At 50.3% G+C, this 24,652-nt stretch overlaps 2 protein-coding genes across 5 annotated transcripts in view; one reads left to right on the top strand and one right to left on the bottom strand.

Moving 5' to 3' along the window:
• Nucleotides 1–4,729, top strand: part of AGK (acylglycerol kinase) — an 80,916-nt gene extending 76,187 nt beyond the window's left edge. For all 3 annotated transcript variants that reach the window (XM_040471768.1, XM_040471770.1, XM_040471769.1), the window contains exons 14-16: nucleotides 779–849; nucleotides 2,760–2,844; nucleotides 3,888–4,729. In XM_040471768.1, the coding sequence (XP_040327702.1) occupies nucleotides 779–849; nucleotides 2,760–2,844; nucleotides 3,888–4,025 (294 nt within the window). In that variant the 3' untranslated portion in view covers nucleotides 4,026–4,729. The remainder of the gene's footprint in view (nucleotides 1–778; nucleotides 850–2,759; nucleotides 2,845–3,887) is intronic.
• A 1,858-nt stretch (nucleotides 4,730–6,587) lies between these two features.
• The window catches only part of DENND11 (DENN domain containing 11), a 28,474-nt gene continuing 10,409 nt past the window's right edge, over nucleotides 6,588–24,652 (bottom strand). Inside the window, exons 3-9 of one of the 2 annotated variants that reach the window (XM_040471773.1) lie at nucleotides 23,957–24,110; nucleotides 16,415–16,553; nucleotides 15,317–15,448; nucleotides 14,940–15,090; nucleotides 14,238–14,306; nucleotides 12,333–12,547; nucleotides 6,588–12,194 (exon numbers count right to left, since the gene is read on the bottom strand). In XM_040471773.1, the coding sequence (XP_040327707.1) occupies nucleotides 12,352–12,547; nucleotides 14,238–14,306; nucleotides 14,940–15,090; nucleotides 15,317–15,448; nucleotides 16,415–16,553; nucleotides 23,957–24,110 (841 nt within the window). In that variant the 3' untranslated portion in view covers nucleotides 6,588–12,194; nucleotides 12,333–12,351. Of the gene's footprint in view, nucleotides 12,548–14,237; nucleotides 14,307–14,939; nucleotides 15,091–15,316; nucleotides 15,449–16,414; nucleotides 16,554–23,956; nucleotides 24,111–24,652 lie in introns of both variants that reach the window. The other variant, XM_040471771.1, reaches the window with a different exon arrangement.

The raw sequence follows: 24,652 nt of genomic DNA, 5'->3' as shown, positions 1-24,652 counted from the left end.
GGTAGCGCTCTTTAGTCTTAGGCAAAGGCTGTCTGTTCTCAGCAGATATCCTGGGGCAACAGATTCTGAACCTGTCCAAAAAAACAAAACCTCTGCCTGAAGCAGACACAGACCAGATTTGTATCGCTAGCCACGGCCTGGTAGTAAACGGGGGCAGAGGGTACAAGAGTCCAGTCTGGTTTTATAGCCACTTCCTCATAGCTCCGTTCTTCCAGAGCTCTCGGTGGTCCGTAATGGAAAGTTTTAAAAACACTACCGTGGCAGAAACGAGGTTGTGGACCTTCAGCTCTGGTTGCATATCAAAACTGCATGTAGAACATTAAAAAACACAGGTAGTGGGGCCCCACACACCGAGCAGCGGCTCCAGCCGGTGTGGGGTGATGCTGGCGGACGGTGAGGATCCGGGCTTTGCCGGTGGCGGGGCTGAAACCTGGCCCGCAAGGGAGGGAACCGTACACACCAGAACAGCTCCGATGATGAGTGAAAGCCTCACAAATGTCCCGCTCGGAGTTCCGACAAACCTGAGTTTTCGTTTCGCTGTCTGGGGAATAGGAACCAACCGAACAAGCAAGCAGTGATTAGCTTCATGCTACGTAAATTGTACCTCAACCAGAGTCTTAATGTAAAAGAAAGGGACTGTATTCAGGATGGAGTTACTGCAAGTAAAGGCCTCTGTATAATAAAGAGCTTCAAAGTATAAAACTCTGGGGCAAAGGAGGACAACAGGCCGCGCTCGCCAAAATGTAGAGTGCTAATGTTCGTCTTCCTGACCTTGTAGAGCAAAGAAGACTTCATGAACATCTGCATTGAACCCGACACTGTCAGCAAAGGAGACTTCATAACCATAGGGTAAGTGGACTGGGCTCCTAGGAAGTGCGGGTTCAGTGTTTGTATCCTCAGAAACACTCTTCAGAGCGCGTGCCCAGGAAGCCTCAGATGGAGACCCCGCAGAGGACTCCTCTGCTTTGGGGACCGAGACGCCTTCTTTCTTTCAAATAGCTGGGCTGACGGGTAGAGCACAGCTCTCCTGCTTTGGCCTTCCCTGTTCATTTTGGGAAAATCACGTCGTGGGAGCACGCGCTGCCTTTCCAACGAAGTGAAGGGTTCTGTGTAGCATTGCACAGTGTCCAGGATTTTGGCTTCTGGGTCAGAGTTACTGGATACAAACCTGGATCTGCCACGTCCTGGCCTCGTGACTTGGGCAAACGCTTTAACTTCTCTGGATCCTTTCCTCTGTGTGTAGAAAGGAATACTGTAATCCCATCTCACTACCTCAGGGTTGTCTTTGAGTCTCACGTGAGAGTATGTGTGGGAAAGTCCTTGCTGTGAAGCACTTCAGAGGGTGGGTTACCATGGACGACAGTCCACCTTGTCCTATTCCCAGGGCAGTAATGAAAAACCTGAAAAGGTATTGAGTACCTTGGACATTCTCCAGGCTTTTCCCCTTTTCCGCTAGCAAGTTTTCTCCAGTCCTGATTTGTTAAGGCCGACCTCTGCCAGAGTTTTATTGGTTAAGAACGGCTTAAACCCTCCCCCCACCAGTCTTCCACCCCTCCGAGGAGCCTGCCTGTTGCCATGCCAACTGGTAATCTGCTCAGCTATGTTATTTTGTGCTTTGTCCCAGAGCTCCCTCTTGTGCCCGTCTAAGGATTAGACATTGCTGCTGCCGCAGCCCTGTCTCCATGGCTACTCCATTGTCTGCACCAGAACTCGCAGCAGAATGGCTTTCATTGGTTTGTGTTGTTCTTGCCTTTGCTACAGTCTTCAAATGCTGAATAGCTGATTCTGCAGCCTTTGATTTCCTTGCTGTATCTGTCGTAGAAGGAGGAAGGGAAAAGCCTTTCCCTTCTCCTAGAGGTTGTTCAGAAGCCACACACTGTCTTGATTTGAGAGTCTGGCCCACGGGGCCAGCTGTGCTCAAATTTCCTTCATAATACTGACGTCCAAAACTGAGACCATAAACTGCTTATGTTTATGTTGCTTCGTGTAGGTGAAGTCATGATGCTCTGCATCGTTGCCGTCGACATTTTCATCGGCAGCAGTAACACGGTTTCCTTTGGTCTCTACGGGAAGCGAGATTCAGTCATGTCCGTTTCCTCTGGATTTCTGAATAGAACATCGTGAAGCTGCTTTAGAAACCTCTGAAGTTCCGTATACTAACGAATTGGTTATCAATTAATGATAAAGAACGGACTAACTTGGATTAGCTTTTGCTCTCTCCACTGACCGTGACAAGCTCTCCAGGGTGTATGTGCAGGAGGCGGGGTGTGTGGTCTGCTCGCTGTGCTCCCAGGTAGATAGCGGTATATGCCAAGTGGTCTGTTAAACGTGAATATAGAGCATCTCCAGAACTGGTTGTTCATATACATCTATAACAGAAATGTCTCCTTTAAATTAGCATAAAGATATTTTCTCCTTAAGTAACGATGGACTCACAAGTATCAGCAGAAGTTTAGTAAGTTCCCTACAAAAATTTCGATTCGTTCTAACTTTTAAATGGAGGATTTTTAATAGCCCAAGAATTAGGTACAAAATCACTCCATCTAACTTGCTGCACCATTCTTTTCAGCAAATTAACCTTCTCAATCTAGAATGTATCACACGGCTAAGCAAGAATCAGTGTGGGAAAATTCTTCACCGAACCCCGCGGTTCATCCTGTCACGAGCCCGTCTGTTCACTCTCAACAAAAGAACTTGCTGTGCTCCGGCAGTCAAACGCAGTTGCCGGTGCCCAAGTGTGCTTTTTCTCGTACCGACAGAAGCAAAAAGGTGAGGGACCCCAGGCTGCGGGCGGCTGGCACCGAGTGTCTCCAGGCCAGCCAGTGCACCCTGCTGCTTCCTGAGGTGAGCGGGGGTGGGGGGGCTCCGCTCCCACAGCTCTGGGTTGTCTTGGTCCATCTGCCTTTCTAGTGCCAGACCCGCACGTGGGCGCCTAGCATGGGCCGAGAGCACTTTGCCAGGCTCTGGGAGACCCCGGGAGCCGAGAGCACCCCCTGCCTGCGACGGGGACCGGGACCGAGGTGCGGGCTTCCCGCAGACTTCTGGTGTTTTCAAGCCACGGTTGTGTAAAGCGACCTTTGTGGCTCCTCAGCCTTTATTCTTCCGAGTGTAAAGTAGGCACAGGCTGCCATCACAGAATTTTCTAGCTGGCAGACACTCCTCGTGGATTCTACCTTCGCATTTTTTATAAAGGATCAGGAAACCACGTTGGGGATGGCAGTAAGTTTTTCTGTATTATAAAATGCCAAGCTTAGAATAACCCATCGAAGTGGGGAAAATGTTAGGAATATAATCCAAATTACGTAGTTACTCTGTGAGTAATACCTCAGGAAAAAGAGTTGCTGCAGATGGCTTTGGCAGGCTTCATCGTCCCACGGCATTCAAAAAGGATTGTAGGTAAAACAGAAGCTGTCCCCACCGTGGGTGGCACCACAGTTTCAGAACTAAATGCACAAATTATGGAAGGTTTTGTGGCACCTGTAATATTAATATTGCTGTGCTTTAGCTATAAGGCTAAGCAAGTCCTCCAGAAGAACCATGCAAACCATCAGGTGGACAGAGTGGTTTTCCTAGGTCCTAGAACGTTGTTAGGTTTAGGAAGTCCTGTAAGATGTGGCAGGACCCCCGTATTTTAGTAAGTATTTTGAAATCCTAACCTTGTTTCTCGACTCCCAAAAAAAATACCCTGGGAAGAGAGAGAAGCCAAACAAGGGGAGGGGGAGAAAAAAAAGAGCCGGTGGCAGAATGGAGACATTTCCGGAACCAGCACCAGTCAAGAGAGTGACACGGGTTTTTTTTTAAAGAACGGGAGGGTAATTCCCTGCGCGAGGGGGACGTTGTCCGGGGGCTGTGGGGGTGAGAGCCGTTGCGAATACTCTTCTCCGCAGGGCACGGGGGGCTCTTTCAGCATCGACAGCGAGGAGTACGAGGCGATGCCCGTGGAGGTGAAGCTGCTGCCCCGGAAGCTGCAGTTCTTCTGCGACCCCAGGAAGCGGGAGCAGCTGCTGCCGCGCTCGGCCCCGTGAGCGCCCAGGGAGCTGCGGCACCCCCGGTGGGACCAAAAGGGAGGAGAGGCCTCGGCAAGTACCTGCCCCTCCCCGCGGCCCCGGCCCGCCCCCCCCCCCCCCCCCCGCCCTCGCCGCGCATGCTCCTCCTTCCGTGTGACCACTGTCCCCCTCCGTGGCGCCGTCCCCCCCCCCGGGGGCCCGCGTGCGGTGGAGGGAAAGGGGCCCGACCTCGCGCCGGCCCCCAGGTGCAGCCGGGCTTCTCCATGGGTGCTGCTGCTTTCTGAGCTCAGATTCGAATGTCGCTGGTCTCCGTCCTCCCCTCAGTCCAGAAACCTGTGAGGTGTTTCCCCCTCAGCCGCGATGCTGTAAGATACTAGTTTGTATTATTTTTTCCAGTAGCGCTTAAGTATTGGTTTGCATGAGAACCACCCGGGGGTGCATGCCGAAAACCTAGCAACTCAAGCTGGGGGTGGAGCCCCGGGATCTGCATTTCTAATTAAAAGCCCAGGTGCTTGTACTCCATGCGGTCCCCCAGCCTTGCTGGTCAGTGTGGCAAAGCACACCAGCCACCGTTCACGCACCCCTACGAGTATTTTGGAAGATCGTGTATCCCTCACACTTTCTAGATATCAACTTAAGAGTTGCCAGTATGTGTATTTCCTGGTGTCATGTAAATATTGGTTATTTTAAAATAAAGCTGTTATATCACTCTTTTAAACATATTTGGTGCAATTTAAATATACAGCAATTTGACTCTCATCCTCCATTTACAAAAATACACGAATAGGTTCTTTGGTTATTTCTATACACTTTCAGCAAAGAATGCTATCCGTGATCTATTTTCATGCTTGAAATTTTATCACTTGCCCTGTTTTCTTGCCAACAAAAAATATAAACGGAAATTCTTTAGTGTTAACCCAGAACTAATATTGTTTTCATCCATTTTATTTCAGTAATTTTTAATTACCAAAAATGGATACTATAAACACTTTATGAGAATGCTCTTTATCCTAACGAGTTCAAGAACACATGTTACTTACAGCTTAGAACAGGACTCAACATCATTGATATTCCTTGTTCTTTATAGATCTAAGCACATAAGCAGAAGAGATGATTCTAATGTCATACATACAGTTCTTCGAATTCCTCTGGAATTACATGTCAAAAATTATTAATGATCTTCCTTTAGTTTGTTGAAAGCAGAAACCAGAAACTGGCTGATTTGAGAAGGATTCGCTAACCAGGCTTTATAGCCCTTTACTTTCAATACTACCATCGGGATTTACCCTTTGGTGCCCCTGAGGTTTTCAGACTCCAGAAGGCGATGCCCAGGTTGGAGGAGATGTGAGCCTTCCTCTTTGTAAAGAGGAAACAGGAGTGTAAAAGGGCAGATGGGCAGGCCTTGGCTACAGGCGCATCCTTGGGCAGATCAGTTTTAGGACCGTATGTATGCCTGTGCCCATGAGTCCCTTGGAGAGTGAAGACTAATGCTTCAAAGCAGCTACAAAAAGCTCATGAATGAAGATCACACAAAAAAACAAGGCTTACCTGTTCAGCTCTGTATCCTTCAGAGTGGTGTTAAAAGCCGTGCTTTGGCCTCCAAAACCCTGCAGTGGAAGGAGGACCCACACCCTGGTGCCCACAGAGGGGAGTAGGCATGCTGTGGGAGGAGGAAAAGTTTGTACGGGAGCGAGGAGCACCTTACACCATCTTGGTTTTCTGATAAGACTGTAAAGGACGAGCCCAGAAGCCGGCTCGCTTCCTCCCTGATCGGCTACCCGCATGTGTATTTATTTAGTGAATCGGGTCCTTGCGGTGAAATAGTGGGATTTCAACTGGGGAAGGAAATCGAATAGATTAATATCTGTATTCGTTCTGAAATCTAGGCTCCCTGGTGTGAATTTTGCCTTCTTGATTCGGGCTCTTTCCTGTGAGAACGTGGTTTCTTATCGTTCATGCTCTTGTTCTTTCCATGGTCCTGGCGCAGAACATCCAGGTGAAGGACACTCCTGTTAGGCACAAACCTTTTGAAAGACGAATTTTACTCAAAAGCCAGATTATTTCTAATACAAATCCAGATGCTTCCTAGCACACAAGTCTTTTGCTTGGTGCCATGGCTGGTCTGGGCACATGGCAGTCGTGACTGCGTGCAGTGCTTTGTTTACACACACAACAGATTCGCCGTGTTCTCACCCCATCCCTGGGAAGTCGGTAACATCATGCGGTCATGTGCCTTGGAAAGCAGGAACCTGGCGTCGAATACAGCATCAGTGATGTTAGGAATTTTACCCTTACACTCACTCCCCCAAAGGTTAAAAATGAAAGAAAACTTCAGTGTGTGGGTGTATATATGTACGCCCAGTCCTGGCTCTTCCGGACAGCACGATTCTTCCCAGCTTTGGTCCCCATTACCTGGAGGATGTTCACGCAGACCGTGGCCTCTAGGAGAACAGGTACCAGGCGCCCTGGTTGCTCTGTCACTGTGACGTCTGCATTCAGGTTCTGCTCCTACACTGGGCCATCCCTCCTTCCTACCACAAACCACATTTCTCGGGCCAGGGAAGGACTGAAACACACACGTTCATGTTAAAATGTGAATTTTAATTGTAAAAATTGTTTTCTGTAAATATAGTTATATCAACCTCTCTGCACACAACTTGGTTCCGATATATACAGATATGATATACACAGATGTTATTTGTACCACAAAACAATCCTTAAAGAAACATTCACTCCTTGTAGCTTCAGGATTAACACCAGCTTTCTTTAGGGCATTAAAATCATTACCATCAAAACAGAAGAACGTACCTATGCGACTAGTATTCAGGGTGAAATTTATCAACTGTCTTACTAACTTCATACTATGAGGTCAAGAATTTAAACAAAAATAGATTCAGTGTCTCTTATTGCTAGAACTCTTACGCTGGGGTATTAAAATAGGGGTTTGACATTTAAGGCGACAGGGAGGCTATGTTAATCCTAACTTGGGAGAAATAGGAAAACCATTTTTCCAAGGCTACAACCATTCCTTTTTCAGAAAAGGTTGACTTCCCAGACCTATTAAAAAAAAAAAAATTCAGCCAACAAGCTTGGGTAAATAAGGAGGTTGATTTTCTTTTCCTCTACTCTGTACCCCTGAAGTGTCCTAGCTGGTCTCCTCAACAGCACAGAATTCATACCTTTCCTCATTATGGTCTCTGTGGGCACTCAGGTCAAACTATTCCTGAGGCCACCTTCCAAGTTTTTGTACACTTTTTTATCTTCGCTTCATTTGGCCGAAGGAGGTTTTCACTCCAACGTCAATGAAATCTATTTGCAACCAGCTACCTCTATGACCTCTCTGGGGATTTTTCATTTTGTGGATCCTCCCTGGCTAACTTCTAAGGCCCTGCCCTACTCTACCCCTGCATTCCCCAGCTGTCTTTAGAAAGCAGACTAAATGTATCGTTAGTCTAAACATGCCTTCTAAAGCCAACGTAAGTAATTCACATCTATCCTTCCTTACACTACCGTAAGTAAATACATTTTCTGAATTTAGATTACGTTACTGCTAAAAGCCCATCCTATGCTGAGCTTCTGGAATAACTCTAAAGAGGGCTTCCCCTCCCCCCCATCATTGTTTGTAATCACTAGAAAATTCTTACTTCCTTTCTAAATGTGCAATTTTATCCAACTGCCCCCGTCTTCCGGCTCCAGAAAGTGCCAGGGAGAAGACCACGCGGCTCCCGGAAGAGGCCTGCTAATCGGCCTCCTCACATGAAGCAAGAGTTTCCCTTGAGGTCGCTGCCCGTGCCGTCCTCGCGAAGACCCTCCCGCTCACCTCCCAGAGAGCGTGGCTAAGTCTCCCAGCACAGTGTCCTTATTCAAGCTCAAAGACGAATAATGACACTTCTATGGGGTTTCAGTTGCTTCCAAGTTACAAAATTTCTGTTTCTTCCAGGATTCTAGTTTTGAGATTTTCTTCTGTTTCCACATCTGCACACTTAATTCATCACATAATATCGACATAAAAATAAACTCCCATTTCTCATAAGAAAAACAGTAACTTAATTCACAGTTAGCCTTTTTACCAACAGTCAGTGCCCTAGCAGCTCCTGGGAACAGAGGTATATTAGTCATCAGATGGAATCTTTGAAACCCACGGACTCAGGGGTAAGAGGAGCCCTTGACCCCTTCTCTTCCCCTACCTGAAATCAGAGAAGGGTCTTCCTGAAACAAGAAGGGGCAGGTGGGGGCCAGCGGAGGTAAGCACCCTCGGCTCTGGAGGAGCCTCACCGCAGGGCACGAAGTGCGGGAAGACCCTGGGGCTGGACCTCAGATCCTGAGCCCACTAGTGAGGCACCGGACAGGGAGGTGAAAGCCCCCGCATGACTTGTTGGTCCCCATGTTGGCTTTCCTATTTCAGAACTGGCATCCTACGAAGGAAAGTTCACTGTCAAGCTGAACGTTGTCTTACAATTTTATTCGACGCCCTCCTGCTCCTTTACCTTTCCCAGTATGATCTGTACGGGGACTGGGGAAAACATCTCAATCCATTCCCTGGGCTATGCAGTTTCAGGGGGGAAAAAAAAAAAGGTCCCTGAGGTCCCTGCCTCTTCTCAGAGGGTTGCTGTCCTACCATTAAAACGTTAATTCATGACTGCCCTTTACAAAAGCTTCCCTGAAGGCCTCGGTTTAAAGGTGAATCATCTCATCTTTTTACTGTATTGGAAGGGCTCTCAGTGGATCAAGACGAATAGCAAGTTCGTCCTCGTAGCCACCGGAATGAAAAACAGCGATTCAGCTCGGATTTCTCTTTACTTTTATCTTCCGGTTAAAATATCAGGGAGTTACACTGATAAATGAGTCTTCACAGGTGGTATTTAGAATGATCTGTGCCCTGTGCTACACTTCAATTTCCCATCTTGATTTTCACGAGGAGCAAAACAAGGGAAGCTATAGGTGCAAATTCTGGGCCAAGTTATTTCTATCATTACCAATGAATTCGGCACCCCTCCCCGGCCGAGCGGAAGAGGTGCCATGCTGGATGGCGGCTGTGGGAGGCGACAGCCTTCTGACTCACGGCCGTCCTGGCTGCCGGAGGACCGTGCGAGGCCCCAGGTGGCACAATGATACTGGAACAGACACCGGGCCTAAGGAGTGCTTCGTGCTTGTCTAAAGCCATAGTTAATTCTACACAAATTGGCCCACCCTTTTTGCTCTCGTAGGAGATAAATCCTACCGTTTCTGACTCCTGAAGAAAGAAGCCTAAGCCAGAGGGCAACCAGACATTTTCTCCAAGGCTGACTATTACCATCTGCCGAGCCTGCAGATTTGGAAAAATCCACCTAAATGGGCCTTTGTCACATTTGGCGGGACGTCAGTAAACCCCAGGCCTGGGTTCTTGGTCCCACAAGGAGCCCTGCCACCTGGTTTTTTCTGCCTTGATTCAACGGCAGCAGCAGCCCAGGTGTCTCAGGTCAGCTTCCAGGTGACCACATGGCTCATAGCATGGCATTAGACCAGGCTGAAAGTTCTCAGAAGGACCCAGCCAGCTGAGATGAGGCAGGGGAGGGGGTGAGGTTCAACAGCACAGAAGGGCAGAAGGCTACCACGGGTCCAGCCACCCCACCTAGGCTTCCAGCTCTGCCCCAAGAGTCGGTGGCAACCATCCCCGCCCTCCAGAGCTTATCGATCTACGAGGCGGTGAAGAAGAACGTTGACCGATGTCTTCCGACCGAAAGCAGAAGGGTTTTAAGGAAATAGTTCAACAGTGACAGAAGAGCTGGTCCACGTGGCTTCTAGCTTCTGTAACTGCAGGGAGTCCTGCCGGGTACCTCACTCTCCGGTTCCCCTTCTAGAGAAGGGGCAGCCGCTAACTGAAGACACCGGGGAGAGGACAGGGGGATGGAAGCAGAGGGAGGGGAACAGAGCAAGTCTTCCAAAGGGGACCTCCGTATGACTGACTACAGAGCGACAGGCATGCTGCTCAGTCAGCCAGAGGTGCTGTGCTGGGTTTCTGGCTGATAACGACGCTGGCAAGGGAAGGACGGCTGGGTCCCCTCACAGAGGGAATACAGGGCAGGAGGGGGAGAAGTTCTGTTCTGGGGTCAGCTGAGCCCAGGCTCACTCGTATTATTCCCCTCCGTGCCCAGCCCCCAGCCCCCTGCCCGAGGGTGAGGGGGCGGCCCACAGCCACCAGACAACCGCCTGGAAGAGTCTGCAGCTAAAGGGAACCCAGAACCCCGACCCGCCACGCAAAGGAAAGAACAGAAACCTTATTTTCACCTTACGACCTTTACGTGAGCACTTATGAGCTTGGAGTTACAATTCCACAGAAACACAAGTGTTTGCATGCAGAAGGGCACGGGGACGGACGTGCTTTAAGATAGTCCTTTCCAACAAACCCCTCAATTCCAGAGGAAGGGGGCCTGCGTCCACCAAGAGAATCCGACCTTTCCTGCTTCCGATCGACCATCCCCCTAACTTAGAAAACCTTGAGCCTTCAGATAGCACTAAAAGTCACCATGACTTGACCCAAGTCCGAAAGGCTGCTCCTTCCCCAGAGACAAGAGAAGGTTGCTCTTCAAGGAAAGAGGCGGCGAGGCTTTTTTTGTAAACATCTATATTACTGAAATGGCTAAATCCACACTGCAGAGGAGAAAAGTGTATTAGTTGTACAGTTTACATTTCAATGCCCAAACTTATTTATATATTTACATAAAAGAACCTACTTTGATTAATCAATATGTATTTGCATTTTTACATGTGAATTTCTTTAGTCGTGAATCCCCTATCTTGGAACTACAGTGAAAATATTTTTGAATAAAGCAGTGAGCCCTGAAAAGCTGTAAGACTTGTGTGCCATCCACTTGAAAGTCATTTCTCTGCTGTGTGTAGTAGCCTGGCTGGAACCTGGTCACAGACACGGATACACGGATGGCTATTCCAATAACACAGCCAGACAAGAAGATCGAGAGGGAAGAAATGGTCACCAACAACCCAGGAGCCCAAGTCAGAATCCTAAACTATGGCCCAAAAAAGCCCTAACCTCTACTCACAGGAGCTGGCTTCAAATACCTACGGTCTCACCTAAGTTGGCATTCCTGGAATGCACAGCCAAAGAGAACAGGCAGGGACCCACAGGAGCCGTCCCAGACCAAAACATGTCACGGGGACACAGGTAAACTCATCACTGATGCTCGGGGGTTCCAACCACTTCTCTAGGTGAAGGCACTATCAAATTCGCTCTCCAACAAACGTGTTCTGTCTCTGGCCCCAACTGCTTAGCTCAAGGCGTGTCAACTCTGCTGACAAGAAATCTGTTTGTGAGGGCTCCAGACTGGTACACAGTCTTGTTCCATGCTTCAAACTCTGAGTAACCAGCTCCAGATCCTTGCTGGAATATGGAATCCAGTGAATCTCTGTTTTGATCCCGAGGCTCTGCTGGTGATATGTCCAGAGAACTCTCAGAGAAACATCTTCTGCTCTATCCTCTTTGAACCCTAACTGCTCTACCTTTGGTGGGAACAAACATTGTTCTAAGAGCATAGTTAGCCCTTAAAGGAAGCTCAATTGTAAAATGAATTTGCTTGCAAGCTCCAGGGCCATCCCTGAAGGAACGGGATTCAGAAAAAGGAGGAGTTTTACATTGAGAGGCCACCGTTAATTTACTCTGAGGAAAGTTTCAACGCTTCAGGCTACAATTTTAGTTTCCAGCTGGCTGGTAAGAAACCTCTTCTTGTCATTCTGTCCTTAGAGAAGCTCATGCTTTGTGACGGAAACATCCTATTGTTCCTCTTTGAGGTCTCCACTCATGTGAACAGAGAAGACAGATTAGCCCCAGCGAACAGGAAAAGGGATCTGATCCCAACACTGGACTCCCAGAACTGATAAAACACCTCGAAAGGTCATGAGCTCTAGCTTCCACCTTGAGGAGATGCACGTACAAGGCCACCCTGGACAGAATACCGCAAGGGACGAACTCCTGGAGACTTTCTGAACAGCCCACCCCAGTGTTTCCGAGCTCAGCCCGCTCCCAGTGACACATGGCCTTCACCACATCCCCTCAAGTCACTCGACCAGGACGCAAGAGAAGCCACTCGGATAACGCCTATGACAAAACCCAGGCAGTAGCTCTGGGAGAAAGTGGTCCATTCCAACATGGCACCAGGGCAGGCACAAAACCAAGGTGGTCTCATCTTACCACTAGGAAGGAAGGGAGAAAGGAGATTGCAAAAAATCACATTTGTTGGGAAGTATAAACCATATTCCTTCGTGTCAACTTAATAAAAGAGGAGGTCCTTGGGGGCCCAGTGTGAACTCCCCACATGAGGAGCGGCTCACCGGTCTGGGCTCACTCTTCCTATGGGCAGCAGGGGTTGTCAATGACCAACATGACGTCGATGCCATAGGCCTCCAGCAGGTCCATCAGAAAGCTCCGGTCCCCTTGGGGGTCTAGACCCATGCCCCGGGCGTGCTCAGCGGTCAGAGTTTTGTCTTGACTGGCGGACACCTCCAACAGAGTCTGAAATATCCGGTTGTTCTGCTCTAGGAAAAACCTGTGTTCACAAGATAAGACACACGGAAGGGAGGGCAGAAAAAAAAAAAAAAAGGGTCACCAAATAATCCACACATGGGGAACCAAAACTACATTGCTTTAATATGCTTTTAAATGGTTTCAAAAATCAGAATGATCTCTAAAAAATAAGAAAATTAGGACCAAAGTTCAAGGGTTACTAAACTGACACCAACTTTAGCAAAGAAACTGCTGGCATTAATCATGGTATGACCTGCAAAGTCCCCAAAGTTGGGGACTTTTGGCCTGCCTGCCAAAAACAAACTTTCCTATGGAAGGTTACTACATACACTGTGTTCTTTGTTCTGCTTAGTCAGAAGGGGAAGAGAAAGAAAAGACAAAACCCTAAAAAAATCCTGATGATCCAGCTCTGAGGTCAAGACTTAACGTGAGAAACTAAAATTCACCTTCAAAGCCCTGGACAGGTCACTGGGGCCAGCAGCACAGACGAGCCTTAGCGGGGACAGACCAGGGCCCTGAGAGGCTCCCCAGCCTGAGAGCCACCGCAGAGCACGCCAGGCTGTGGCTGGCCGTCCACAAGGAAGAGGTGGAGCTGGGGGCTGGGGCAGGCACGGGGATGTCTTGTAGCCACCACGGCTGGGAGTGAAAGGCCAAGGGGCCATGGAGCCCCACTGTAGGCACCAATACTGCCCTAGCTCCCCACCATCCTTGGGTATTTCTTTCCCTTTGGTTACTTTTTTTGTGTGTCGGGGGCGGGGGGTATTATACACAGAGTGTGACTTATGTGTCACCGATTTATGGTGCCACGTAAATTTATGAGCCATGTTCAGAAAAGGCGTGAACTGTCTAGACTTTTCAGATGTATTCCAAGGGGCTCTCCGGTTCCACCAAGGCACCTAAGTGCCCAAAGAAGTTCTAACTGCTCGTGAATTTCAGGTGCAGTGGAACGCATCAGACCCTGACGAGCCTCCTGGCTCACCGCTCATTTCCGAAAACTTGTACCTCTCAGCATCGTGCATGGGTGGGGAGGTACGCTTTAGTAGAATCCAAGAACTACACCTCTGTTGAAATGTCCACATTAAGTTCTCAACATCCAAGCCAGAGATGGTTCTCGCTGCAAGTGCCATGTTCCTCACCCCGACCCCGGGGCCTGGGGAAGGAAGGCCAGACAGGAAGCCAGGAGAATTGGTTTCCGTTCCAATCACAGTTCTGTCTGCCCTGCCAAGCGCTGTTTCACAAGCTGCTCAGAAGTTACATAAATGCTGTAACGTATAAAGACTATGGCTCCTGCCCCTGACCACGAACCAACATATCTGGGGGCAGGGGATTTCATTAGGTTCAAAAGTTAACATTTCTGATCGTCCCATAACACTGAGCGCAGGCAACTCTTTATTCGAGCGAAGCAACGGATGAGAAGCCCCCGCACCCTGCAGGGCAGATGCTTCTGGGCAGTGGACATCTGGATGCACACGCTCAACGGAAAGATAAAACATCAGGACTTGTGTTTTTCTCTTCCCTGTCCGCTGGGTGTCCCCCAGTGGCATTTAGGGCTCACGGTGGACTCCACACAGAGCCCAGCTCTCAGTGTACCCGGCAGCGATAAAGGCCATCCCTGGCCTGCCAAGCGTGACACGGGAGGGGTCGAGGCCCAAGGCGGTGAGTGCTCAGGGATCCCCGGGGAAGCCCCACGACTGCTGCCCGGGCTGACTTACAGCACAAAGAGGTCCTCCTCACAGGGGGTGTAGTCATCTTCCAGCTCCTGGGAGTATAGCAGCATCTGCCTGTGGTGAAGGAGGCCCCCGTCACGCTCCGGTGCCGTCACAGGACCCCGGACATTGGCCAGGTCGTGGGTCAGGCGCCTGCACGGGGCGGGCGGCCCCTGCCCCCAGCCCGAAAGCAGGGAGACCGGAAGGGAATCAATGGGCCTTGGAGCCAAAGCCCCCAGGGTCCAGGGCCAGCTCTGCCCCTGGGTGACCTCAGGCAAGTGGCAATCTTTCGTAACTGCCCCTAAAACAGGGATAGGGATGGTGATGGTATTTATTTCGCCACCGGTACCAGGGGGTGCCGTTTACTTTATGGGGTAACCAAAGAGAACCGCGGGAGATGACGCAGAGGCAAGCTGCCAAGGCTATGCTCTCCAGGTGCTCGCGCTCTTCTCTGGGCCTCCCCGGTTCCGAGCCCATCAGCCAGAGGTCACCTCCACACGCTCGCCGCCCGCGTATCAGGCCAACACGCCAGGAGCCCGGCTTCGTCCGCCCCAGGCTCCCCTTCGTCCTCCACCTCCCAGGCAGTCGGCCGGCCCAGCTGAACTGAGAAGGGCAGTGCCCCGGGGCCGTCCCTCTCAGGGTGTGCTGGCCTTGGCCGCGCCCGCCACCCCGCGTGGGCACGCACGTGCCGGGACCGGCTCCCGCTACCTCTGCTCGTTGAGCCGCCGGTACTTCTCCCGGTCGGCGCTGTTGATCCTCAGCAAGGGCTGCAGGTGGCCGTGGTGCGTCTTCACATTCTGGTTATCCACGTAGACGTCATACAGTTCCCGCTTCTCCTCGAAAATCTTCTCCGTGGTGCCTGTGACAGCCAAGCGCAGGGTATGGGGACCCGGAGGCCATCGCTGAGAGGCAGCAGCCCGACCCCACCGGGGAAACAAGGGGTCCGGGAGCCCCGCACTGCGAGGAGAGGAGAAGGGGCCCCCGGGGAGCGAGCTGGAAGGCCAGAGCCTGGCTTCTGGCAGAGCCGGCCCGGCGACCTGGGGCAAGGATGTGCGGGCGGGGTGCAGGGAGGGCCCCGTACTCACAGGCCACATAGGACACCTCTACCTCCAGGCTCTCGATGTCGGCCACGTTCACGTAGAAGAAAGGCTTGGACTCAGGAATGGCGCCCCCGATGCCAGGCAGGGAGACGTTGGCCAGGCAGCAGCAGCAGTACACTGTGGGACAGGGGAGGTGAGAGAGGAGTGTGGCCCGCCCCCCTCGGAGCAGTCAGCCTCCGAGGACGACGCCGCGGAGGGCTTGGCTCTGCGCTGTCCTGGCACCGGAGTCACAGGAGGCTCTGGCATTCTGAGGGGTGGGGCGGGGGCACGAGCCTCTCGGGCCCCACAGCGGAACCGGACCTCCAGTCGCGCCAACGGTGCCTCACCCCCTCCAGCTTCCAGTGCGCGGCTCACCGCGTCCCGCTTAGGCTCTGGCACTGCTGACCTTCCCCCGTCTCCGAACCCCCCGCCTACGATAACCCCTGTTTCTCCTGGCTCCCTCCCTGCTTCTGATGGCCCCACCGCAGTCTCCTCTGTCCTCCACCGTTACTGCTCCACCTCCTGTGCCCGCATCACCTCCCTGCACTCGCGCTCTTCCCGGGTGACGCCATCCGTCCCGCGGTCACTGGCACTCCACAACGCCGGCCTCGCTTTCCCCCCAAGTCCTGACCCACCTGCACCAGCGCCTGTGTCCACCTCACGGAGGCCTCACAGCAGACACGCACCGTATTCAAAGCCAGTGCTGTCATTCCACCCCCTACTCCTCCTGGACCCTCATCTGGTGGCCCCCCCATCCTCGTCATCCTGGACCCCTCCTCCATTACCTCACACACATCAGAACCTTCCAACCCAATCACACACCAACTCCTGCCAAGTTTTCCTCTTTACTGTATCAGAATCCCCATCTCCTCTCGCCACCTACCTCTTACTAGACCACGGATGCGTCCCCCAACCAACCTTCTTCACGGCCGCCAGAGCCCACATTCTAGAATGCAAGTCCGGCCCTGGCATTCCCAGGCTGAAAACCTGGGACCCTCCTGGGACAGCCCCAATATTTCTGAACTCGGTCAACAACGCAAAGACTCGAGCAGTTTCTGCCCCGAGAAACTCACGACACGACACCCGACCTTGGTGTTTAGTTACCTCTATAACATACAACACCCACAGGAGGGGGAGAAAATATCAAAATGCGCTTTCGAAGTAAGGCAAATTTCCAAAGGATGAGGATCTGTTCTCCAAAGAACTTGATAAACTGAGACATGCAGCCGGCTGGGTGAGTGATCTGAAAAAATAAAGGAGAGGAGAAGAGCTTGTTAAAAAATGTGACACCACAGACATCACAAAGTACAACCAACAGATGCATTAAGGGATGGTTACTTCCACACAAGATGGTATTTTTCCCTCTAAAGTCTCACCTTTATGCTGGGTTTCGATACTGCAACAGCCCCCCTGATACAGTGAGGTCTGAGTTTAGGGATCATTAAGTACTCAGGAGAGAGAGGCACAGAGGACACAAGGCTGAACCTAACTTTTCAAGAGTCAGAAAAGCCTCTGAAATGACAGTACCTCTCAATGAGAACATCCAACTCAAAACCATGATTGAGCCCTGGAAGGAGTACGGTGACGAGCCAACGGTCTCATATCAGCTCCCCAAGTACTCAGGGACCCGCTGCCGTGTGAAGTGAGGGGTTGTGCAGGCAGGAAGACCCCACACCCCCTGCCCCCTCCCCGGCCTGACCACCACTGCACGTCGGGTCCAGCCTCTTCCTTCTCGATAAATGCAAGAGCCTATCGGCCCCTGCAGACTGCTTCTAGGAGCCCTGAGCCAGGAATACCCCAGAAGCTCTGACCTCAGAAAAGGTGAATTCCAACGCGGCTCTGCCATTTAGTAAGGGAAGGCCTTGAGAAAGTAGCCAACCTTTCCGGTTCACTTTCCGCATGCGAAACGGGGAGGCCATCCCATCCCTGACATGGCTCTCCAGGATTATGAGAGAAAACACATGAAATACACAGGAGCTGATGCAACAAATAAATGCGCAGCGTCACTTCCAAGCACAAGTGTCAGAAGCAGTATCGTTCACCACCCCTGGGGGGCGCCGGTGAGAGCACGTCAGAGAAGCGGTACCCACACCAAGGCAGAGTGCTGGGCCTGCTGGCTAGGAGACCTTGAGACACGCAGCACCAGAGCCTCCCTTTCCCAGGCAGCACCCCAGCACCACTGCCTCTCAGTTGTCCCGAGTGGGCAGAAAGGCTGCCCTCCGCTGAGGGTCCCTGTCCTGCTCCCGTGCCTACCCCTCTCCCAGATCTCCAGGGGCAGACGCGCCGAGCCACCGCATCTAGTCAGATTCCTACAATCACAATCTTTCACAAAAGTCCAAAGGTAACGACCCAACATTCACTACTAGGTATTTATCCAAAGGATACCAAAATGCTGATTCAAAGGGGCACATGCACCTCAATACTTACAGCAGTGTGCTATCAACGATAGCTGAACTACGGAAAGAGCCCATATGTCCATCAACTGATAAATGGATAAAGAAGATGTAATACACACACACACACACACACACACACACACACACACACACACTGAATACTCCACAATCAAAAAGAATGAAATCTTGCCATTTGGTATGACATGCATGAAGCTAGAGCGTATTATGCTAAGTGAAATAAGTCAGAGAAAGACAAATATCATATGATTTCACTCATACATGGAATTTAAGAAACAAAGCAAATGAACATAGGGAAAGGGAAGCAAAAATAAGACGACAGAGAGGGAGGCAAACCATGAGGCTCTTAACTACAGAGAACAAACTGAGGGTTGCTGGAGGGGAGGTGGGTGGGGGGATGGGCTAGATGGGGATGGGTGTTAAGGAGGGCACTTGTTCTGATGAGCACTGGGTATTATGTGTAAGTGATGAATCACTGAGTTCTACCCCTGAAACCAAAACTACACTGTATGTTAACTAACTTGAATTTAAATAAGAAAGAAACAAAGGCAACTATAGAGGAAAGGGAGCCCAGGCCTGTTCAGGTCCCTCCCAGCTCCCCTCCGCTGATCCTCAGGCCCCAAGCACCGGGAAGGCCTGCCAGCATTTTGTCCAAACGTGTCCTGGGCCCCAGGATCCCAGAATAAATGACCAATCCTTAATTCTGATCTTATTCATTCATTCATGAATGCATGGACGCACACACACAAGAAGTAGTTCTCACATACTTTGCACAAACACTGTTTAGTCTCAGCCCAACAATGAATGGCAAGGCCCAGCCCCTGCCCCCATATAGCGTGGAGACTACTAGAAGAAGCAGGTGCACACGTGAGCCAATCCCAGCCTGAGAGCCAAAATGGGAGAGGGCAGGGCTGCAGGAGGGCACAGGAGAGACTGATTCTAGAGAGACAGGGAAGACTTCCTGGAGGCAGCGTGTCTCATCTTTGACACGAAGGGTAACTGGAGGGAGGGCGTTCTTGGTGGCGGGACCAGCGCGTGCCGAGGCCCGGAGATAGGACGCAGCTTCCAGTAGCTGAGGCGCTGGGCCTGGGCTGCGCCAGGGCGATGCGGGAAGTGGCCACGATGAGGAAGAGCCACCCTCTTCTGGAGGCCATGGCAGAGAACACGCACCCCTCTTGACCTGACCCTGTCCGACCACACGACACAACAGACGTTTCTCCTCTTGAAATCCACCTCTCCCTTCTGGGCCTCGTTCTGCTGCAGCTTTTACAAGGAACTCTTTCCCTGGCTTGTGCTGGCAACGCCTGGGCTCTCTCTGTCCCTCGCCTCTCCTGTGCCCCCGCCCAGGGACTCCGTCTGCTCCTTTCTCTCTCTCCCCACTTGTCCACTTCCCAAGGAGGGGCCTCTACCAGCCACTGCTGGACCCCTCCGAGCGGCCTCTGGCAGTCCTTCCTCCCTTGCCAGTTAGTGCTGACTCTGCAACAGCCTTAGATCTGACCCCGACTTTACATGTTCTTCATACATGTGTTCACTCTGTAAAAATTCACTTAACTCTATATGTATGGTGTTCTTTTAACTTGTGGGGACAAAATATGGTGTTTCAATAGACAGCTTACAGACAAATTTCTTTATATGTACCTATATATGATAGTCCATAAACAGCCAGTGGAATCATATCATATATTTATTGTTTCAGTGCTGCCACTTTTCCCCTGGTCCTTTCCTGTTTTACATATATAAGCACCATCCCTCCATACCTTATCTCATCCCCAGGTAATACATATATTAATAACCAAGCCTATACACCCAAACACTGCCTCATGTTTATATATGCACGTATGTGTACCTATCATCTCTGCACCTGAGGCTGTCATTATTTTACAAAAGCGTATGATCGTATCACAAACGGTTTTCTGTACTTTGCTATTCTCACACAAAAACACTTGCTGGTAAACCTTGCACGTCAACTATGTATGCTCTAATGCGTTATTTATAATGGCTGTATAATATATGGGGCATTCTAATTTTCCACCGCTCTACACGATGCTGACTTAAACATTCTTATACAGACATCATTATATTCTGTTGGGTTATAAATATAGGGCAGATCCTAAGGGGTGGGATTGCTAACGCAAAGGGTACTTGTATTTTCAATAGGTACTAACAAATTGATTTTGATTTTTTTTTAATGTTTTTATGTATTTATGTTTGAGAGAGAGAGAGAGAGAGAGAGAGCAGGGAAAGGGCAGAGAGAGAGGGGGATAGAATCCCAAGCAGGCTCCATACTGTCAGCAGAGAGCCCGATGTGGGGCTTGAACCCACGAACTGTGAGATCATGACCTGAGCCGAAACCAAGAGCTGGACGCTTAACCAAATGAGCCACCCAGGCACCCCCTAACAAATTTGGAAGACCAGTCACATCTCCATCTGCAACCAACAAAGTACACTTCTTCCCGCATCACATCAACTAGAGTTTGGTAGGCATGTTAATGAGCAGCCCTCACTAGAGAAAAGCAGATGGCGATTTTACTTTCTCTCCTCTGTCCCTCCTTTGTAGCCTGTTAGGGAGAGGAATCTGGGGACACCCAGGTCAGATGCTAGTGACCCAGGTCACCTTGCTTAGGGTTCAAGATAGCCCAGCAGCAACTGGACTCAGAGCAAAAGCTGGGTCAGAGTTTGGAGTGGTGAGAAAAGGAGCAGGGTTCAGTCAATACAGACCCAGAACGCCCTAATGACCCTCTGACCATTTCTTGATTATTGCCTCTCAGGGCATGCCATGGGGTAGGGAAATCCTTAAACTATGTTCCCTGGACTCCCATGGCAGCTGGCTTCCAGTTAAGTTCGTCCGCGGGAGGCAATGACTGGGGACTGGAAGGCCGAAGGCAGGGAGAGGGAGCTCTCCGCTTTCTCACTCATGCTGGTATTTTGCCAGCAGCAGAGGACGCGTCTGATTCTAACCTCCAGTTTCTCCCAGCAGCCACAGCTCCAGCTGAGCCAGACCCCCCAGAGGGTCCGGCAACAGCAGGTACACAGTGCCTAAGACACCTGAGCACAGGCTGTGTAGGACTCCTCCTCAGGTTGCCACGGTTTTGATAACATCACCTCTCCAGTTACCCCAGCCCCGTGAGGGTGTGACAGGCAGTCTGGAAGAGGGCCCTGAGTAATCCCCACCTCTTGGTATTTACAGCCGTACGTAATCCCCTCTTCCTCGTGAGTAACTTGCTTTGACCAACAGAATATGGCAACATTGCAGGGCTGTCACTTCTATAATTAGGTTACAAAGGATTCTGATTTCCCTTTTGTTTTCACTTGCTGCCTTTGATGAAGCAAGCCACCATGTTGGAGAGACCCACCTGGCTATGGACTGAGGACAACAAAGAGGCGGAGGTACCGAGGGCCTTGGTCCACTAGCCTTCAAGGAAACCAATCCTCCAACAGTCACATGAGCCCAGAAGTGGATACTGCCCCCGCCCCAGTCAAGCCTTCGGACAAGCCCCCAACCCTGGCCGATACCCTGCCCGTGGTGTCATGGGAGACCATGAAGCAGAGGACCCAGCCAAAACATTCCTGAATTCCTAGTTCACAGACCCTGTAAGATAATACATTTGTACCATTTCAAACCGTGAATTTGGGGATAATTTTCAATGCGGCGATAACTAATATAAGGTGGTAGCCGTCTCCAATTAGAAGTATCTGTATTACCTTGCTCCCTTTTTACTCCTTCAGTCTTCCAGTGCCTAGATCATGGATTCCCTGTATGGAAGTAGCCTGGAATATCTAACATAGTTTGTGTTTTCCTGACGAGACCCTAACTGGTACTTATTAGGGTTCACATTCCACGGTCTAGTGTTTTAGGTTCTCTACCATTTGATTCCAATCTATTTTTCCACTCTCTTCTCTCCTGCTCAGTGGACACAGGAATTCCATCCCAGTCCAGGTACAGGAAGACCTCGTTTTATTGCACTTCACTTTATCAGGCTGTGCAGACTGCTTTTTTTTTTTTTTTTTTTTTTTTTTATAAAATCAAAGTCTGTGGCAACCTTGCATCGAGCCAGCCTATTGGTGCCATTTTCCAATGGCAATTGCTCATGTCACATCTCTGTGTCACATTTTAGTAATTCTCACCGTATTTCAATTTTTCATTATTATTTTTTTTGTCATGGTCAACTGTGATCAGTGATTATGACTCATTGAAAGCACAGATGATGGTTAGCATTTTGTAGCAATAAAGTATGGTTTAATTAAGGGATGTGCATCGTTTTTTAGGCATGGTGCTATTGCATACTTAATAAACTACAGCACAGTATAAACATAACTTGTGAATGCACTGGGCAACCAGAAATTTCATCTGACTCACTTTACTGCGACTTTTGCTTTCCTGCATGGCCTGGAGCCGAACCTGTGGGATCTCAGGCATGCCTGTGGCCTGCTCGTGCTCCATGAACCTGCCTGGGCCTTTTCACGCCTACCCCTTCACAAAGGTGGTGGGCTAAGCAGCTGGCACTGACTCTGGCACCAGTCCTGTGTTTAAGTCCTGGCTCTATCTCCTACTAGCTGTAAGGCCCTAGGTAAGTCACTGGACCTTTACAGACCACAGTTGGCTTATCTGGAAACAGAGAGTAAACAATCATTTACTTTAAAACATGCCGCAATAGAGGCGCCTGGGCAGCCCGGTCGGTTAAGCGTCTGACTTCGGCTCAGGTCATGATCTCACCGTGTTGTGAGTTCGAGCCTCACGTCGGGCTCTGTGCTGACAACTCAGAGCCTGGAGCCTGCTTCAGGTCCTGTGTCGCCCCCTCTCTCTCTCTGCCCCTCCCCTGCTCCCATTCTCTTTCAAAAATAAACAAACATTAAAATAAAATTAAAATTAAAATTAAAATTAAGACAAAATATGCTGCAACGGGTATAGATAAATAGCTGGCAGAAAGCCAGCCTCACACGAGGGGCTGAGAAGGTGACGGCCCCCACTGGCCTGTTCCCTCAGTCTGGAACCAGCCTCCCTCATTCCTCACCTGGCCAAATACTTCGGGGACTAACCCTTCTTCCAAGAAGCCTTTCCAGAGTTTACCCTTAAAGCCCTGGCATAATTTCTCTACCGGGGAGCCCTAGGTTTCTCCTGAAGTAGCTTGTGGCCACCTACAGGGGAGGGAGAAGGAGGAGCTTCATGTTCACAGTCGTCTCTGTACCCTACCAACGCCTCACGCTTGTCAACTGTAAGCGAACATATTCTAGTACACAAGCTAAGTGCTTCAGAAAAAGTGCATCGCAAAGTCATATCAAGAATATGGTAACTAAGCGTCCGACTTCAGCCAGGTCACGATCTCGCGGTCTGGGAGTTCGAGCCCCGCGTCAGGCTCTGGGCTGATGGCTCGGAGCCTGGAGCCTGTTTCCGATTCTGTGTCTCCCTCTCTCTCTGCCCCTCCCCCGTTCATGCTCTCTCTCTGTCCCAAAAATAAATAAACGTTGAAAAAAAAAATTAAAAAAAAAAAAAAAAAGAATATGGTAACTACAGGGAGCCTGGCTGGCTCAGCAGGTAGAACACGCGACTCTTGATATTGGGTTGTAAATTTGAGCCCCATGGAGGGTGTAGAGAGTACTAAAAAATAAGATCTTTTTTTTTTTAAATATTTATTTACTTTTGAGAGAGAGAGAGAGAGAGTGCGAGAGAGCAGGGGGAGGGGCACAGAGAGAGGGAGACACAGAATCCGAAGCAGCCCCAGGCTCTGAGCTGTCAATGCGGAGCCTGATGTGGGGCCTGAACCCGTGACTGGTGAGATCATGACCTGAGTCAACGCCGAATGCCTAACCGACTGAGCCGCCCAGGTGTCCCAAAAATAAAATCTTAAAAAAAAAAAAAAAAAAAAGTAATATGGTAACTACGAAATACAACATGTGTTCATCAAATTCTTCATCTTTCGTCTTTTCGACTCCAACGTCTGGCTTTAAATATCTAAAGCAAACAGCAGAAACAAATCCACTTCTTCTCTGCTAGGAATCTACCACAACTGGCCTGCCCTATCATCCTATATGGTTTTGCACCATGGTTCTAGAAAGGTCTGGAAAGCATATGGGTTTTCAAAGAACCCAAATGCTTACGTCAGAAACCTATTCCATCAAAATCAGACTCTGGGCATAAGCCCAAGACGTCAATTCCTTATGAATCAAAAAAATAATCAACAACCACTGTAGCAGACACGAGCCCAGGCCCACGCGAGCACCTGGCCAGGCTCACCTTCATCTCGGGGTACATGTATCGGTGGATGGAAGGCAGCCAGTAGACAGGGGGCAGGCTGCCGCCTCTCCCCGGACCGGCATGGAGCACCCCTTTCTTGTCCTCATAGAACGCAGCCAGATGAGAGTAATGTCCTGGCGTCTCCAGCTGGTGTCTGAAAACACACACGCACACAAAGTGAGAACAGCTCTGGCCCTGGCTCTGCCCCTCGGTCGCCCGGCCCCAAGGGCTGGAACCCTTCCGGATGAAGCGATAAACCAAAAAGACCCTCATTTCGAGGTTGCCCAGAACGCCCCCTCGGGCGTTACAGAAGATCCTCACGTGGGGTCTGGTTCTCCCTGACACCATGGGACACACACCTCCTCGCGGGAAACCGCCAGAATGTACAGACCGTGACTATTGTTTATTGTTCTCCAGCAAGGTGTGCTGAAGAGGGTGTGGCGCCTCCCAGGGAAGGCTGAGCCAAGGGACAACGTGGAAGGCCACAAAACCCCTGCTTACAGCTGCTCTCTGCTGAGAAACCATGCTTGTTTGCTTCGTTATAGAAGACTCAGAGGGAACTTACCCCTCAACGTCTCAAATGAGGGAAAACAATTATTGGATGTCACCAGGCCTCAGACTTTCTGCATCAAGTAATAAAATTATTAAAGAAGGAAGGAAGGAAGGAAGGAAGGAAGGAAGGAAGGAAGGAAGGAA

The sequence above is a fragment of the Herpailurus yagouaroundi genome, unplaced genomic scaffold (genome assembly GCF_014898765.1).
Source record: "Herpailurus yagouaroundi ecotype Mexico unplaced genomic scaffold, PumYag 100, whole genome shotgun sequence".
Classification (NCBI taxonomy): domain Eukaryota; kingdom Metazoa; phylum Chordata; class Mammalia; order Carnivora; family Felidae; genus Herpailurus; species Herpailurus yagouaroundi.
The sequence above is the reverse complement of the archived record's forward strand: the minus strand, read 5'-3'. Positions and strand labels throughout refer to the sequence as shown.